This window comes from Gadus chalcogrammus, chromosome 3, assembly GCF_026213295.1.
Source record: "Gadus chalcogrammus isolate NIFS_2021 chromosome 3, NIFS_Gcha_1.0, whole genome shotgun sequence".
Classification (NCBI taxonomy): domain Eukaryota; kingdom Metazoa; phylum Chordata; class Actinopteri; order Gadiformes; family Gadidae; genus Gadus; species Gadus chalcogrammus.
This window is the reverse complement of record NC_079414.1, coordinates 18,439,980-18,458,827: the sequence shown is the minus strand read 5'-3', so window position 1 is coordinate 18,458,827 and position 18,848 is coordinate 18,439,980. Positions and strand designations below refer to the sequence as shown.

At 42.0% G+C, this 18,848-nt stretch overlaps 1 protein-coding gene across 5 annotated transcripts in view; it reads right to left on the bottom strand.

The window, feature by feature from the left end:
• The window catches only part of fat1a (FAT atypical cadherin 1a), a 72,770-nt gene extending 56,414 nt beyond the window's left edge, over positions 1-16,356 (bottom strand). For 4 of the 5 annotated variants that reach the window (XM_056586418.1, XM_056586421.1, XM_056586420.1 and 1 more), the window contains exons 1-2: positions 16,215-16,356; positions 11,431-14,720 (exon numbers count right to left, since the gene is read on the bottom strand). In XM_056586418.1, coding sequence (XP_056442393.1) covers positions 11,431-14,692 — 3,262 coding nt within the window. In that variant the 5' untranslated portion in view covers positions 14,693-14,720; positions 16,215-16,356. The other variant, XM_056586419.1, reaches the window with a different exon arrangement.
• Positions 16,357-18,848: the final 2,492 nt, after the last annotated feature.

Sequence of the window (18,848 nt, the reverse complement as noted above, 5' to 3'; positions counted from 1 at the left end):
TCTTCCTAGCTGAGTGTTGGTGTCTCCCTGAGCAAGACACTTAACCCTAACTGCTCCTGACGAGCTTGCTGACGCCTTGCATGGTTGACTCTGCCGTCGGTGTGTCAATGTGTGTATTAACCGATGTAAGTCGCTTTGGATAAAAGCGTCTGCTAAATGCCCTAATTGTAAGAGTAGTACGTTTTTTAAAGATGTCTATAAAAATAGAAAAGAAAAGGGTTATGTTATTTTACTTAGCTGACTGCAAACTGCATAAATCAAGCTTGCCACTGTAAAAATAAGATGTTTGAAACTGCAAATGTACCATGTATTAATATAAAATGTGAGTGCAACTCTTGACACTCCGGGTGTGCTGAAAAGGCCCACTCAAGTCAAGAGAATCCATGAATGTTAAAAAAAAAAATTGCAAAAAGGCAAAAGACTTGGAGCAATACGAGTCAGAAGGGGATTAAAAAAAAAAGCGAATATGAAAATGGAAAGGGAAAAAAGGCATTTCTGTTTTTTTCAAATCGTACTGAAACATGGAAACTAAGAAGAGAGACAGAGGGGATCTGTTATTCGTTCGTGTACGCACATGCTCAAGTCAGTTCAAATGGTTGGGTGGTGGAATGTTTGCGCGCTAATAGGACATAGCGCGAGAGTGAGAGCATCAGACCTCTTTTGAGCCGCTGCCAAGCCAATGCCCATGCTTGAGTAGTCATCTGCTTGACGGGCAGACACTGACCTAACACAACAATTTCACTCTCACAAATGTCATGCACTTGGCTGGCTGGCTGGCAAGCAGCATTGTAGATATCAGCCAAGGAGATGAGTTAATATGCCGTTGTTATCTGCAAGCCACGGACGGAATGTGAGCCAAAACAACTCTGGGCCATGCATTTATATCACCGGCCATGCGAGAGCGACTGCCAGGTGGGGCGTCCTGGTAGTTGTTATTGGTTTATATAATGTGCAATTCCTGACTGATATCCCAACATAGTTTTAACAGACAAAATAAACACAGGCCATCTGAAAAGCCTTTGGACTAGGATAGGTGTGTTTGCAAATGTTTGGCCTTTGTCAAAGGTGAATCATGAACTGAATCACTGGCACACCTATCTCATTGAACCTTTTCTCTCAGTAGAGGAGGTTGCAAAACCTGCCTTCGGGCTAATAAAAAATCTGACTGTGCAGAAACGGCTGCCAGATTTCCTTCTTTTTTTTCAACGCCAATCTTATCTTTGCCTACGGGCATTGTTCTGTTGAGATACTGCACAAAGTAGAGGTACAGTTGAGGTGCAGTAGGGCTTTTTAGAATAGCCTGAACAGTTTTAAGGCATAATATATAGTGGTATCACTGGACACAAAGTCATTCTCCAGAACAGATCCATATTCATGTGAAGATTATGATTATAAATGAGTCACATAAAGGTGAACCAAAGCTGAAGAATTTACATTTAACACTAGAGAGGAGAGATTACTTACAAAGAATGTGTGCCGATTAGGCCTAAAATAAGCCAAAAGTCTACCCAATGTTTTGTTTTGTATACGCCACAAAGTTTATAACACTGAGGGCTGAGGGACACACTGAGCATTTAGTTATCATAGCCAAAGGCCTTTCCAGTTAAACATAAAACCGAAACTCACACCTTTCAAAATCGAGGTTCTTTGTTAATGATGTCAGTCACAGGAAAGTCTCAGTTTGCGGCGGAATGCATTTCCTATTTACATAATTGCATGTTTTCTTTTATAATGATATACGACAAGCCCCCGGGGCGACTAGACAAAAGTAGAAACAATTATTTAACCTAACAATCGGGCTTGTGATTAACATCCCTTTGGGCTGACATCACTCTGGCTGTTTAAGAACCGTAAGGAGACCTCAAGTCATTTATTTCGGCCAGAAAAAATTAATGATTGGAGGGCTTGCCTGTAATCATTGATTTAAGGTCTACCTAGCCTCCAATCTACTTACAAGTTCCCTGGGTTTTCACCACTGCACAAGACCGGAACCTTCCAGAAGGCCAGGCAGACCTATTGCTAAAGCTAGCAAGCTTTTCAAGTGTTTTTTGGGAGTGGCTTTCAGGGAGGCGGGGAGAGTAGATGTTTTTTTTTGCAGTTGGATGCTTTCAAAATCTAGTTCTGGCTCGTTTCTCAAAATTGCCTACCCTTGCTTTACACTCACCCATTTTGTCCCTGTGAAGCAGTCTATGTGCTTGGGAAAAGTATATTTCGGGATCGCTATTTGTAAAGGTGCATCTGTGTCTATGCTGCGCTCACACAAGCCCAGCAGGTCCTTTGATCATTGTAAACTTGTTTTCCAGCGAATCACTTAATTTCACTCACATTGTACATGTGAAACCATTCGCACAGAAGATGTAGACGGGATAGAATCAAAACCCGCCAAACTATAACTGTCTCCTCTGTTTTGCTCGAGCCGGGCAATCTCTTCACTCACTGAATCTTTATGGAACCATGAAAATATGATCACATATAACTTTATTTAGAGATGACCTCTTCCAACTACAAAATCAGATTATTGGCCACATTCTTTTATTCAACTGTCTTATTGCGCGGCAACAAGTGTCCACGGGTCCTCCACCAATAATCTATTGAAGAAGGGTGCTTATTTCCTCTCTATTTATTATTCTATGGGCAATCATTGAAACCCAGCAGGTAGGCTTAGTGCATATTAGACACACACAGCATTGTCGGCCAGACAATGTCATACATGCTACAATGACTCCTATCACCATCAGCACATCTTTTAAGTTTCTCTTTTACACAAATATCCTCTTTGGTTGTGTTTCCCATGCATACATTTATTTGTGGAGGCCTGCCACACAATAAACATTGAGTGCCTTTTTTATTATTTATTTTCTGATTTAACAAGAGAAGATTTTTTGATCTTCCACAAGGCTAGGAAGACCTATTGCTAAAGCTAGCTAGCCATGAGTTTTGGAGGAGTTGCTTTGGAGGGAGGCTTACTATGGCTGGTTTCTCGAAATTGCCTACTCTATCTTTACTCTATCTTTTTGTATCTGTGTTTTCCCCAGTGAAAAGTCAGCAGGGTATTAAAGTTACAAAAAAATATATACACCGTCCAAACCCAGTTAAATGCAGGGTTAATCACCCTACAAATTATTGTATCATTACAAATTCATACTGTTTGGTTAAACCCATAAAAATAAATAGAAAGGCCCAAATATTTAGTCTGAAACTCTGAAGTTGTTTTTCCTGGCATATAATTGACAAAAAAGGATTGTGATACAGTATAAGCGTGAATAACTAAGAATATTCTGTGTGGGCTGCCTACCTCTCTTCTCTGTCTATGATCCTGTTTGTAACCATGCTTGGTTTCCTTGTTGAATTACACATTATTTAATAAGGGTAACACCTTATCATTGATTTAAGGCTTGCAGACATAATGTTAATAGAACAAGGCAGGAAAAAGACAAACATGAGGTTATTGAATACTAGGGCTGTAACGATACGCGTATCAAACCGAAAATCGCGATACTCAAAGCCACGAACCTGTCTCGCGGTGTGAGAAGGCAGAAGCGCGTTACGCCCTTTCTAACTCTGCGGTCAAATTGTCAGATTGAAATTTGCTAATAATTTGTCTAAATAATAGTCTGCTGACAGCGCCCCCTCCTATCGATGCCGTAAGTATGCGACTGCAATCCTCTGTGGCTACGGAGGATCGCATTTCTCCACAGCCGTCGAAGTGCTCATATGCGATATGAACGACATTTATCCAGAGGGGGCCTGTGTGATCCTGTCTCTAGTGTTTTGTGTGATTTGACTGGCAGTTTGTCTGCTTATAGGTCGGAATGAAGCGGCCACCGATTATTGACAGGATGGGTACTTTATTCTACCGGACTCGTTCGCTTCTTCACTAGACACACGCGCCACCGCTCGCTCTCCTCGCTCGTCCACTCACTCGCTGACGTCACTCACACACGCATACGCACATTGCCATTCTGGCGCACACACATATGCTACTCGTAACGCCTCGTTATTGCGACGTTCATGACATTCAGGTTTTTCTCCATCTATTGAAAGTTAGGCTATTAAACATGTTGCATTCTATACGGCCTGATTATGTCATTATTTAAGCTACATAGCCTAATAAGAAGTGCTAATAAGGATATTTGACTAAACCAACCAAACAGTTGAAAAAAGCATCCTCCCACACGTTATTTCTTTATTCATTTAGCCATACTTTTATAGTATTCTTTCTGTTCAAATCTGTTCAGTGTTCCAAATTATTTGTTATTAAATGTTACATTAAGTTAATTGGTATATAAGTGTTGTTTAAATAAAATGCTTTTTAAATTTCAAAAAATCGTGGGATGTATCGAACCGTGGGTCAAAAATCGTGATACAAACCGAATCGTGAGTTTGTGTATCGTTACAGCCCTATTGAATACAGATTCCCTCACACCAAATGTAACCATGAAAGAGGGCAGCAGCACAGCATCGGCCATATACTGTAGTGTTCAAGATGGACTGAGCCTCCAGGATGCGTTGGAGTTTGTCAGGTGTCAAGTCTGTTTGACATATCAAGTCAAACGTATATAACATGAAGCAGTAACCGAAAATGTTCAAGTTCTATAGCCAACTCAACTTGTCATCATTATATCACGATTGTGGATTTCGCCAAAATCTGTTATCTTCCTAATTTTTTGCATTGGCATTTCTGCATTCACAATTAAGTATTAACCCTTTAAGAAAAATAAACTTCCAATACAAAAAGGCATCAATTTGGAATGATTCTCAGAGGGCTTTTAGTAAACCATGTTTTAATAAGACAGCATGAGGAGCCAGGTCTGTTGCTCCTTACCGGTCCATCGGCTAAGGCCAGCACGTGACGGGCTCTTTACTTTAACGTTGGAGCTCTCTTTGAACCACCTAATATAATTCATTTTACCCCTAACCACATTCCTCTGTCTTCTGAGGCCTCAGCTAACATGCTTGCATAAACTTTCTCCGCTCTCCCCCTGCAACCACCACTCTATAGCCCTGGAAGCATGCTTCAAATTCCTCCACTGTGCTGTTGAGGCCAGTGCATCAGGTAGAGACCAGAGCTTAGCCTAGATCGCTACTGGCTAGTTATTTGCAAGGCCATTCAATATCACAGACATCAATAGACCGTGCTGTGTTTGAAAGATTAGTCTGTTATTGGTATGTAAGACTTTTATTAAGATTATTATTAAGATTTACCTCTTTGCTCGGCCAGCAAAGAGATACATCTTCATAAAATAACCCATGGGTAAAAGTGAGAGGATGACTTCGATTTTTTGATGTTGATAGGTGAATAAAGCACAAAATATTTCTAAGAGATTTCTAATGGTCCCCCCTTTTCCCATAAGCCTGTTGCATTTCAGCCTTTAAGCCAGCGGCGGCGGTAGTTATAGAGCCAAATGAGAGCCAAAAGATGTTATGTGTACGACCCAGCACCAGGGGAATCAAACATCTCTGAAGAAACAGACTAGTTAATGTCCTTGCTACGGCGTCCAAGGTCTGCGCACCTTTCTTCATAAAGGCCACTCCCTGCTTCTCTTCAATTTATCCTCCAACCTATTTCTGATCACACACACACACGTAGCTGTCAGGAATCCTCCATTGTAAAAGGTACGCATCAACATGTTGCATACAATTCAAAACAACTTTGCGTTTGAAGAGTGATGTGAAAGCAAGAGCCCCTCCACACTCAGTTCACACGGTAATGTATAGAAAGCTATATTACTAACCGAAGTGTATGTTATACACAACACTATATGGTGACGTTGCGGTACCTCTGATTCTGGAATGTCGGCATCTTATGTTAAAGCACATTTGCAAAGCCAGCATATTGAAATATCTTCTTTTGGTGATCTCTGTTTAAAAGGGACTTTAAATATGTTAAATTCATAGGCCTAATTTTTACTTTTATATTTTCTCTCTCCTGTTGACATCTGCTCACACTTTCTGCCATGTTATTTTCTTACTGTTTTGTGTTCTAATCAAGATAACTTTTTGTTCTTTTTGGAAAGTAATCTTTAAAAGAACAGTATGACCCATTGTTTAGGATAAACTAATTTTCTTAAATTTTACTTTGGGTCGTATTAGTGTAGTCTTTTTTGTTAAGTTATTTTTAGTTTTAATGCACATTATACATAAATTACATTAGATACATTTTAATCCTTATATTTATATATTTGAGACAAATACCTCAGCCTGTTTCCTCAGTTTCATGTTTCACTGTTAAATGGGGTCATGCTGTATTCAGTTCCAGAGAGATGCCTCATGACAAAGTAGGTCTATGACCTCAAAGTGATGCCTATCTTATCTACTCAAATGCCCCATGCAAACAGCTATGACATAGCAGGTTAGACTGATACACCCGTAACCACTTCCACTTCATCACAGAGCTTTTAAGATATCCCCAACTAGCAGAAAACCATGACTTTTACAGCATTCAAGCACAAACAAAATGATTGTGCCAGTTTTTCGAACACAGAGTAAAAAATGACAAAATGTTATTGTTTAACAAGCAGGATAGACCTAAAGGCTAAAAGCATGCTGCTCTTTCTAAAGATAGCACTAAAACATACCTCAAGCAAACGGCTGAGGTACAGATTTGCAATTACTACATGCTTTATAGGAAGTTCCTTAACTTTTACGACATGGCTTCCACTTGTTGTTAACATTCATTTACGCTTTTATTAATGAAGGTCTTGATCAAGTAAAAAACCTATTAGGGCATACCAGGGGTGCTCTGATTGTCATTAGGAACAGGGGTATTTTGTTGGGCCTTTGAACCTACTTTCAAAGAATCTCGCCCTAACGAAGAGCACATTATTATGAGCTTGCAGTGCTTCACCTCCGGGCACCCAGGTGTTGGGGATTGTCTGACATATATCTGTTTCTGTTCGGCTCGCTACACTAGTTTGTCCTTGGGGACAATAGTCCATATGCTACGAAAAACAAAATGTTCTGGAGATAAATTGACTTTTGATAAAGTAGCCCCACAGCATCAATCCACTATAGCCTGTTTTAGAAATAATTGTGTCAAAAGATATGCAGACAATATCTGTGTTTCAAAAATGCAATTTGCATCACCGGCCATAGTGGCCTTTCTCTAAGCATTGGTATGAAGATAAATGACAAACCAGAGGTGTCAACGTGCCAAAAAATATGGACAACTTAGTGTCATTGAGCTTTCTGAGAAAAACAAATATCAATGGTTGTCAAATATTTGGAATTGGCCTAGCTGTCAAGTGTCCTATTTGTTTGGGGTAAGACTGGATTGATTGAGGAATAAAAATGTAATTGTCTAAGGCAAGCTGATAATTCCGTACAACAGTACAAAACATGGATTTGCACAATCAATCAAAAAATGCATTTGTCTTGATTCCACAGAGTTTGGCTCCAAAAAGATGCATCTTGCATCGCCCTTGGATGGCGAAAACAATCAGTTTAAATCACAAACTCATGTTTTGTCAGGCTTGATCAGGTAGGCTTTTACAGCCAAGGAAAGGTGCGCCTGACATTTATGAAAAAAAGGGAAAAACATAGGGGCAGAAAAGAGAAGCATAAAGGTTTAGGTTTGATCACTGCAGTCTGCGGCATAACCCCTACCGGTCTCTTAATAACAAGTGGGACTGCCTATATTCACTGTACATTGCTTTGGATAAAACCCTCTCCTATAAAATATATTTAGGCGCCCCTTTAGAGAAATAAATCCATCCAAAAGGCCATGGATCGTTTACTTACAAAATACAATTGTATTGTATTTGTTTTCATTCTGCATACGTGTGAGTTGTCAACGTAACAGTGTGCTAAAATAATTCTGTTATACATCACAAGTGGTTTAAGTCACACCGACATGGGAACAATACCCAGACGCAATTCGAGAGCATCATCATCATTAAACCAAGCCCCAACAGCATGTCAACAACAGCATGAGCAGAATTGACACCAGGGACACCATCTGCACCGGGGACCTTTCCAGGGTTTCCAAAAGACTTAATGGGATGAGAGAGACACAAACTTTAACAAGGGAAAGTGTGCTTTTAATTTACCTTCCTCCAATCAACTTTGGCCCCAGTGCACATTCCTCGTCCCATCGCCCCAGCAACGGCACTAGAGCGAGGACTGCTTGGAGTCATGTGGCAGTTTTCAGCCACTCTCGTCTCAGGCTCAGATATTAAGAGATACTAAAAACAAACTACAGTTAAAAAGCTAATCTGAAACATCAAAAACTTCAATATATATGCATGTTCCACATCTATTATCGCTGGAGAAAAGGGAGGAACGTAACACCTTGAAATATGATATTGAAAAAACCCTGAACTTATTTCTTTCTGTACGAAACAATCATTCGTCATAACAATGCTCTCATTCAAAGTACGGACTGCTAACAACCTCATGTAAAAGGGCAATGCATGCATTATCTAGCAGGAAAGGGCATTGCATGCATTATCTAATGAGCAGGCTTTCTCTCACTCTGAATAGGGATGTCGTCTGTTTTCATACTGCTTTCAAAATAGTTCACATTTATCGAGCGTCTACTAATTGCAACACTGGTAAAAGCCAATAGAAGCTGGTCCATAAAGATTTGCTTCTCCGTACGAGTTATAATGTTTTAAAACCTGTGTTCTACATACTCTGAGGTTTGTTAATTGTTTTAAAGCATATGCTGGAATAAACCCTTGAATTCTGTTGGTAAACTCTCTCTCAGGGGGTTAGTTTGTTCTGCATGACAATTCCAATGCCCACTGGCATCCACTTCCTAGAAGCCTGAGGCAAGAGGCGTTCTATTCATAAAGAAGTGAACCTCGTTCAACAAGGTAATCTAAGCAGACTCAGTGTCCTTGCTTCACATTCTATGAGGAATAGCTTAAGGTAAATATCATCGTCTTCTATGTCTAGCCCTAAGACAGTCTGTCTGCCATGGCACATTATGACTTATTCAAAAGAGTGCAGTTCAAACAAAACATTGCTATAGACTAAATTTGTTTCTTTCGAAATGACTTAACACTTTGCAAAGTCAAACCGTGAACATTTAGTCCTTCTGTCGTTAGATTTTCTCTTTTTCTGTTTTCACCACACACACACACACATATAACAGACACACACACACACATACACACACACACACACACACACACACACACACACACGTACAAGCACACACAAACACACACACACACACACACACACACACACACACACACACACACACACACACACACACACACACGTCACATTCACACATACCCACGATATGACTATGAAATAGGCACATTTTTACAAGGAACATTTTTGGGGTGAGACAGAGCATTCAAATGAGCGATCAGAAAAAAAACAATGAAATCAAAGCCAATTTAGTTTGTTGTTAAGAGAGGTGGCTTCAAATTTAACAGTATGGGAATGGGGTTGAAACACAAGCTGTTAAAGTAAATATTGAAACAATACGCATTTTCGTTGAGCAGACTGTTTCTCTGGGCTGTTTATGGAGCGATGGGGAAGCAAAGGTGGACACATGAAAAGCATTTTTCAGTTGACAAACGTCCCACTTAGAAATGTTGAAAACAATTAGTCTGTCAGATTAGATATTTTTTCATTACACACCTTATCAAGAGAAAAGCGTAGTAAAAAGCAGATTGTACTTTGCTTTGGAAAAAATTTAATTAGCCACAAACTTTACAATCACTGAGTTTAATACATTGTATCATCCTTAATTACCCAATTTACAGTATCAAAGTATGACTGAGCATACAAGTCAAGTCCACTCACACACTACCTCAGGCTAACTTCATGATTTGTAAGCCTAGACTAAAAGCAGGTGGGGCCCTCGGACAGGGGGCCATTTTGAAAACACAACAACCACACAAACGGACACAGAGCTTATTTTGCAGCCAAGATTTTAAATCTGAAACTTGCAACAATATGAAAAGACAAGTTTGAACAAGTGTTCAACTCTCATTGTAAAATGAAAAGAATGTACATGGCCATTTTTGATTAATATGGCAGCAAATCCAACAACTGAGTTGAGGAATGTTTTTCACAGTGGAGATTAGCAAGGTTCTCTGCTTGGTGCCAATGTAGTCTGCAAACACTGGAGTACACACCTATAATTCATCACGGAACATTGATAACACTGTTTGCTGGGTACGAGCACGCACACTAGGCCAACTTAAAAGTATTTTTAGTTCCCAGTCAAAAAAAAAACATTTGAAAGATTTGAGGGTTCAGCTTCCTCTGGGTTTGCCCCTTGTACCATGAGTATTACCTGAGCCATTGTTGGAGAATACATTGTGCTTTCCAATAATAGTTTCACAAAGCTCAACACACCTTACAAAAGCCACTATTGATTGGTTGATAATATCATTATTCTTTCTTTATTGTGCTTTACTTTATAGGCCAACCTGCATAAAAAAACAGATTCTAATTCGCAAAACTATTTGATTTGCTTACTTTTCATCAACTTCCTTCAATTATGCATAGATACCTGGTTCTTCATTAAAATCAAGCAAGAATCAAAGATATTGGCTGAGGGCTATTCTTATTCTCCACTTTTCCAACATTCTTATGGAGCCTATGAACATTGGAGGTTATATATGCCATAAAGCTTACGTATTATGCAGCACGTTTCACTGCTTAATTTAGACATTAAATATGTAGGAACTGGGTTTGATTTTTTTAAGGGGAGGAAACCCACATTTAGCCACCCAAGAATGTGGTTGCTTCCAAATGGAAGACATGTTGAAAATATCAAAGAACGTAATGGTTAGATCCTTGTGGCAGGGACTGTGGCAGGAATTTCAGACTTTGACTCAGTGTCAATCACACTCAGTCTATGAGTGTCTCGGCACAGGTGTTTTTTTGTCAAAGAAAATCCTAAAATACAAGTGAATCTGAAATAAAACAGTATAATTAAATAATTAAATAATTAAAACTGAAATAAAATAAATCAGAATAAATATCAATTTAAATATCTGCTACAAAGAGGTTTAATGGAAGAATATATGAAGGTAATACATTTAGAAGGTCAGTATCCTGAAAGAAAGAAATGTGGCCAAAGGGAGGAGGAGCTGGAAGGAGCACTGCATTTAGAAACGGCTTAGTTCACCTAAACAACCGGTCAGGAATGTCTACTGCAGGTCTGAGAGACAGCTGGCCCATCTGTTCCTGCCATCAAATCCTCCCCCAAAGAGGAAAAATGAATGGAATCAGGAACCTTAACAGTCCTCCCGGAAGTGCACCGTCTCTCACATACACATACCAACGCACAGACGTGCATACTCTTATCGATGGATGCCAGATAGTGGAATTCATTCTTATGCTAGTTAGCTCCAAACCAATGCCTTCCTATTCTTTCATGTTCTGAATAGTAAAAAGCACACACGCTTCACAAGCAGCCGTATGATAATTGAGGAAAGAGGAGAGGAAAGAACTCACCAGTCTCTTCGTCAATCGTGAATATCCCCAGGCCAGAGCCATCCCGTATGGAGTATCGTATCTCCCCATCTCTGCCTTCATCCTCGTCTTGGGCAGATACTTTCATCACCGAGGTCCCAACCGGTACATCCTCTTTGATAAATCCTTTATCCAAGAATGAGCGGAATTGCGGCCTGTTAATGTTCTCGTTGATATCCACCACGTCCACCTCGATGAAGCAGGTTGACGACAAAGACATGGGCTTCCCTTTGTCCTTGGCTTTCGCCGTCAGGTTGAACACCTGCCGCTGCTCGTAGTCGAGGGTTTTCGCAATCCGCACCGCACCACTCAGCTTGTCCACGTCAAAGTGTCCATCGCCGCTGTCGATGAGGCTATAGCGCACCTGGCTGGAGGGTCCCACATCGGGGTCGTGAGCCTCCAGCCACATGATCACTGCGCCGACGGGAAGGTCCTCCCTCACCCTCACCTGGTATTTAGGAGGCACGAATTTGGGTGGATTGTCATTGACGTCTTCCAGGATCACCTTTAACAACACTGTGGAGACGAGCTGGGGTTCGGCCACAGCCTGGTCACGGGCGGCGACTTTTAAAACATATACGGGAAGGCTCTCGCGGTCTAACTGTTTCTTTACCGTCACTAGTCCGGTATCCTCATTGATGGTAAAGTGATCTGTGCCCCCCAAAATAGAATACTTGACAATCCCGTTGTCATCTAGATCCTTGTCGGTTGAATCCACCTGGATGATTTCTGTGCCCACGGGTGTATTTTCACTTATTTCCACTGAATATGAGTCTTGCAAAAACTGTGGGCTGTTATCATTCGCATCTAAGATCTTGACATCCAAGAGGCGTGATGAGGACTTTTGTGGTATGCCGAGATCGTACACTGTGACATTGAGTGTATAGTGGTCCGTTGTTTCCCTATCAAGAGGAGCATTAACCAGCAGCCAGCCACTCTCCATGTCCACGATGAAGCGGCTCTCTGTGTCTCCCCCTGAAATAACATACACCAGCTTCCCATTAAAGCCGCTGTCCGTATCTGTAGCACTCAAGTGGACAATGCGAGCCCCGATGGGAAGGTCCTCTCTGACCTCCATGGCACTCGGAAATGACTCAGCGAACTGTGGCGTGAAGCGGTTCACAGAATGAATATCCATGAAGTTATCCTCGGGTTCTGCTTGGGTGTGAATCTTGCCGCCTTGGAGCAGTTTCTCCGCCAGCATGGTCGCGACGCCGGTGTCAATACATTTTAATTGGACAGGCTTGCGCGCTGTGATGACAGTTATATTCATAACCATGGACTGGGTCTCATGTTCACCATCGCTGGCGGTGATCTGTAAACCATGGAAGGACACTTTGGACGCCTCTCCGTCACTGAGTGTCTGCTTCAGCGAGAGCACTCCGGAGTTTGCGTTCAGCTCAAACAGATCCAACTCGTTCCCAGCTTTAATGTTGTAATGCACTAGCTGCAGTTCATCCGCGTCGATGGCAGACACTGTGGTTATCTGCTCCCCCACACCGTGGTCTCTTGGCACGGTGACTTCACAGTCGATATTTTCAAACAGTGGCTTGTTGTCATTTAGGTTATTTAGTGTTATGGTGACGGATGCTTCCACCTCTCTGCGGAAAGGGGAACCCCAGTCGGATGCCCTGACTTTGAGGTTGTAAATCCTGGGCATCAGCTCATAATCGAGGACCTCGGAGGTGCTGATGACACCTGAGAAGTACTCGATGACAAATGGCTGCGGCATGACATTGGTAATGCTGTAGGTCACATAACCATTTTCTCCACGATCCAGGTCAGTGGCTTTGACCTCCAGCACGCTGGTCCCGACAGGAACGTTCTCATCAACTGAGGCCTTGTAAGATGTCTGCTTGAACTCAGGGGCATTGTTGTTTACATCATTCACGTCTATGATCACTTTGGTGAATGCCTTTTTGTCCGCGGTCATAACGTCAAGCTCATATCTGGGGGCATTATCAGCGTTAATGGGTCCCGCTGTGGTGATTAAACCCGTGTCTGGATTAATGCTGAATCTATTCTTCTCCGATTTATGTTTAAAAGCATACTTTAGCTGTGAATGCTTGGGCAAAGCCATTACCATAACGACAGGTGTGTGAAGTGGGGCAAACTCACTGAGATTGACCCTGTAGATAGTTTTATCAAATTTAGATGGGCCCATTTTAAACTGCGGGGAGGTAACATGAATTAACTTAGCAGAGGAAAACCGGGGTAAACTCCCCTTATCTTTAGCTTGTAGCGTCAGGTTATATCCAAAAGGCTGGCTGTCCCAGTCTACATCCTTAACCGCTTTGATTTTGTACGCTTTGCTCCCTGGACTGCTTCTCACAGCTTTAAACTGTTGGAGAGGGTCTCCCGCTACCACACTCAGCGAGGCTATCTCCCCGTTCTGCCCCTGATCATTGTCCTCCACCATCACTACAGCATAGGTGGGGTCGCGGTCTGCATCAGAAGGGGCCAAAGCGACGGCGGTGATAACCGGCGCGTGTTCGTTGGCCTGCTCTATCCGGACGGTCAGCTTGGCCATGCTACTGAAGCCACTGCTCCCGTAGAGCTTCATCCCTCTGTCTACAGCCAAGATCTCCAGCTCGTACAGCTTGGTCTCAGAGTGGTCAAGTTTGCCGGTAAGAGTCACCACTCCGCTTGTTGGGTGAACGGCAAACATGTCCGTCCAATCTGTGAAGCTGTAGTAGTATTCTCCATTTGTACCGATGTCGGCGTCTGTCGCCGTCACCTTGGCCACGCTGGTGCGTATGGCCGTGTTCTCCAGCAATGAAATACTGTACGACGTCGGTGAGAAGAGGGGTCTCAGATCATTGGTGTCCAGTACCTGAACCTTGACTCTCGCGCGAGCCTCCAAATTGGTGCCTCTTTCCGTGGCTTTGACGGTGAGTACATAGTGGTCTCTGACCTCGCGATTGAGAATGGCTGTGCTGCCTCCTTTGGTCCTTATTCTCAAAAAGCTGAAATCTCCAAGGAGGTATTCTTCGGCTTTGAATAGGTTCTCGTTGTCCCCGGCAACTATTTTGTACCGTATCTCCCAGGCGGGTTCAGCGATGTAGATACCCATCTTGGCATGGCTCTCTAAGAATGTCTTAGCAGCAGAGTTCTCATATATGGTTGTGTTGTAAACAGAGTGGGTGAATTGCATTGTGGCGGATCTCGCAACTCTTTGGTTCCCTGTGCATCCACAGAGGTGCTCAAGGAGCAGTAGAACCGGTAGGATCAAGTATTTTCCCATATTTGTACCGTGATCTTGGCAGAGCCACCTGGAAAAAAAAGAAAAGAAAAGACAATAGGATAAGTAAGAACGAAAAGCAGATACGATTGTGTTCTTTGTCAGTGAATAAATTCAAACAAATCATTCTAGGTTATTATTTCCGAATTTGCATTTGTACATCATGAAGGATATATAATACAGCTATATTATCCGTGTGATAACTATCTCAACTGTTAAATAAGTGAACTGCTGTGAACGTCGGTTATTACCCAGCCGATATGGTAACAGGCAAATGGCTGTTATGTGGTCATTAGATAAGCTAGTACGGTCAGTTAAATAAACAAAACTTTACTGTAGGCTACAGTAACCCCTTGCTGCTACCTCTGCTGCACGGAGTCAGGCAGTAACCGCATGCGACGTTGTAAGCTGCATAACTACAGATCCTTAGTACAATTGAATATTTGTATGTATAAACTAAGATACCCTTCAGGGACAAGGACAATATACACTGTCAAAATGTCATCACTCATGTCATGTCAATCACTGCAAATAAAACATACAATTGAGGAGCTGCTTAAAACTAACAACAAAGCTCTTCGTTGCTGAGCAGCTATAGCTGCAGCATGAGCTCCAATCACCTTCATATTAGATTATTCTATCGCTATGTATACCTAACTAGGTTTCATGAGGCATAACGCCGTAATATAACAGGCTACACGATATCAATTGCAAATAGTTCGGTACGAACAGAAAGAACAAAAAGAACCCAGGTTATTTTAGGCATTATCGTCATCTGTTAAAAGTCAATGAAGTCGGCATTGTGTCTTTACTCTAGTTATTTTCATGAAAGACGACACGTGTTTACTTTGAGCGTATCGACCACACCGCTCCTGCTTACGGGTTAGGTATTAGGGATGTTTAGGTTAATAACTTTTGAGTTAGGCATTAAGGCTGTTTGGGTTAATAACTGACAGTCTACCTTGAATCACAACTCAACTTGTAGCATAGCGGATATAGAAGATACAGAAAGAAAGATAAAGTAATTCCTTGATTGCACTTTTTGGAGATTACTTTTCGTGCAAGCATTTATACAACGTCTAATTATGTGTTCTCCATGAAAATAATAATTTAAAACTATTTATTTTTCAAACCCCCATCCCCCAACCAAAACCCATTCACTTTTGAAAAAGAAGAGAAGGCAGTCCGGAGCTGAGCAGATGCACAGTCTCCACACCAGTCCAGAAAAGTGCACAGAAAGCAGTAACAGTCAAAAGATAGACATTTATGAAAAATATACGCTTCTCCAACACGTACCCAAGTTACAAATAACTCCGCAAAACTCACAACGACCCCGCATTCGCTTAAGTTCCCCCGGAGATAAAGGCAGACGGAGCGGTGGCCGATTCCTCTACAAAGCGCCGCTCACAAAGCTAGCGGGACCGCCGCCGATCCATCGAAACTTTTCATACGTCCGAAAGATGGCAAGACTGACTGAAATTCGCAGTCACAAAGGATCAACAAAAATCACCAGTGGGTTACATACCTATTCTATCATTCGCGATGTAGATTAGGAGGTTTTTCATGTAGTTTAAAGTCTCCAAATCTCGGCATGGCAATACGTGGAGTCTCCTTCCCTACTCCATCCACTTCGCACTCTCCTTTCCATGGAGCTCTCCTTCCACAATGAATGCGCCCAGTATCTTTCCGCGCTGCGCACGCCCGGATCTACTTACTGCTGGCATGAACCTAAAACCCTATTTTCTCTATTCCCTAGAATAAAAACCAAATAACATCACACCTACGTTTAATTTCTCGTTTTCTTATCAACTCAGGCTATATTTATCCCAATGTTCCTTTTACATAATATTTTCTTTTTTATCTGATGATAGCCTCCCAAACACAACAAATGGCTAAATACTCAGATTGATGCAATTGTTTTACTACCATTTACGTTTACACATATAACCCTGTCATTAGTAGCCTAATAGTATTGTAATAATTGCTATTATCATTATTATGATCATTATTATTGTTAATAATAATAGGATTATTGTTTTTGTTTTTTTATTATATTCATAGCTCATTTGTGATTGTTGTTATAAACAAATCCCAGTTGAATCTTTAAGGTTGAGCCCATCTATCGATTGTCCAGTTTTTTGTTTTTTTTTACAGTGAATTCTTAATGGATTTCCTGCCTTCCCACTGGAGGCACGGGAGTGTGATGAATATGCGATTGATGGCGCTGTCTCGCTGCTCTCGGCCGGACCTGCACAGCACTGGGGCGCCAGCGTGTACGTGCGTGCGTGCGTTCCTGCTTGTGTGTGTGTGTGTGTGTGTGTGTGTGTGTGTGTGTGTGTGTGTGTGTGTGTGTGTGTGTGTGTGTGTGTGTGTGTGTGTGTGTGTGTGTGTGTGTGTGTGTGTGTGTGTGTGTGTGTGTGTGTTGGTGGGTAGGCGCGCGCTCTCATGCGTTCTAGTATGCAGGCTATATGTGTGATAGTGCGCGTCTCTGAGTGCGTGCGTACGTGCACGTGACTCTGTGCTCGTGAAGATAAAATATGTGGAGAACAAACTTCTAAGCGCTGCCTCTAAAATGCATAGCATGAAGCAGGGAATTTCAGTTTCCATACATTTCACTTACCAGGGCATCTGAACGATCGCTGCCGGTGGAAAGTTACGTTACACAAAGTCCTATACTTTTGGGTAATTTGTTAACATCTCGCTAAAAGTCTCTCTGGAAATCGACCACCAACCATTCCATTTTCTTCAGAGCACGAGAGAAGAAAAGAGAAGAGCATCCGTTAAAAGCCGCAGCTTCCTCGGCCGCTGCGTGATTCATAGCATTTCCATGGCTTGTCTAGTGCTCCACATCGGTTTAACGGCAGTGGCTCGCTCTTTCCAACGGGTTTAGGCAGCGTGTCGTCACGAGTTCATCTGTCATTCTAAGCATGCAAAGGTCTCAAACTAGGCAACGTGTGAGGTTATTTTGGGGGATTTTCTTTGTCCAACCAACCATCTTCCCCTTCTGCTTTGATAGATGTTTGGGTATGCACGTTGTGTCTCCATGGTTGACGCACGCACACCGTTTTTTTTCTCATTTTTGAATGTGTCAGTCATTTGGTAGATTATGATGCCAGTTATAGCGTGCACATTTGCCTAATATCTATTCAGCATCGCCTCACCTAAGTCCCACAGGCTGGGTAAATGAGAGGGATGGGATTGTGTGTGTGTGTGTGTGGGGGGGGGGGGGTGTTTGCATATGTCTGTGTGTTTGCATGTGTCTGTTTGTGTTTGTATGTGTGTGTCCAAGCATGCATGTGTAAGTATGTAAAGACAGTGTGAATCAACACACATGGCTTTAAATGCATGTGTATGTCTCTCCCACCTCCCCCTCATCTTCCTCCTCCTCTTCCTTCCTCCTCTTCCTCTCTCTCTCTTTCCAGACTATGTAAGTCATCACTGGCAGCTCTTTCCCCCTGCCGCGTGGTGCCTCCTCTGTGATCTGCCGATAAAGATTTAATTGAATTCAGGTCAGGTGATCCCCAAGGCTGGTTTCAATCCTTTGATCCCATCCAGTGTTTGTTGTCAGGGCAGTTGGGGGTCAAATCCCGATGACTTATTGATGCAGACTTGTTTGCATCTGGGAACTTTAAGGGCCTTCCCCATCATAGCAGATGGTGTCGGGGATGGAACGGAAACGCTATGCAAGTAAACATAAATAGTGACTGACATTATTATGAAACATAGTTGGGAATGAGCCCTCTATAGCCAGAAATGAGAAATCCTGATAGACACATCAAAGCAAAAAATTATGACTTGCGTAAGCATTAGATCAACGATGAATATTCATTTGTGCATCATGTTTTAGTTTGTGTCATTTTTTTTTCAAAGATCCCCACATTTTTTTGCGACACATGTCCTTATTTGTATTACCAAGCCGCCATTTTGGGTCTTTGAAATTCAGTTTCAGAACACTTTTCTGACAAGTATTATCATCACACCAGATCAGGGCTGGAGCGGTATTAGTCACTCCTTCTGTTGCCGAGACGAATGTCTTAAGATGGAGGTTCACTAAAGCTTAAATACCGAACAGATATCCGGAGAAAAGGGGAACATGATTTTGAAACATGCGTACTTTCAAGGAATATATTTAGATATCGGTCCCAATTGCATTGCAATG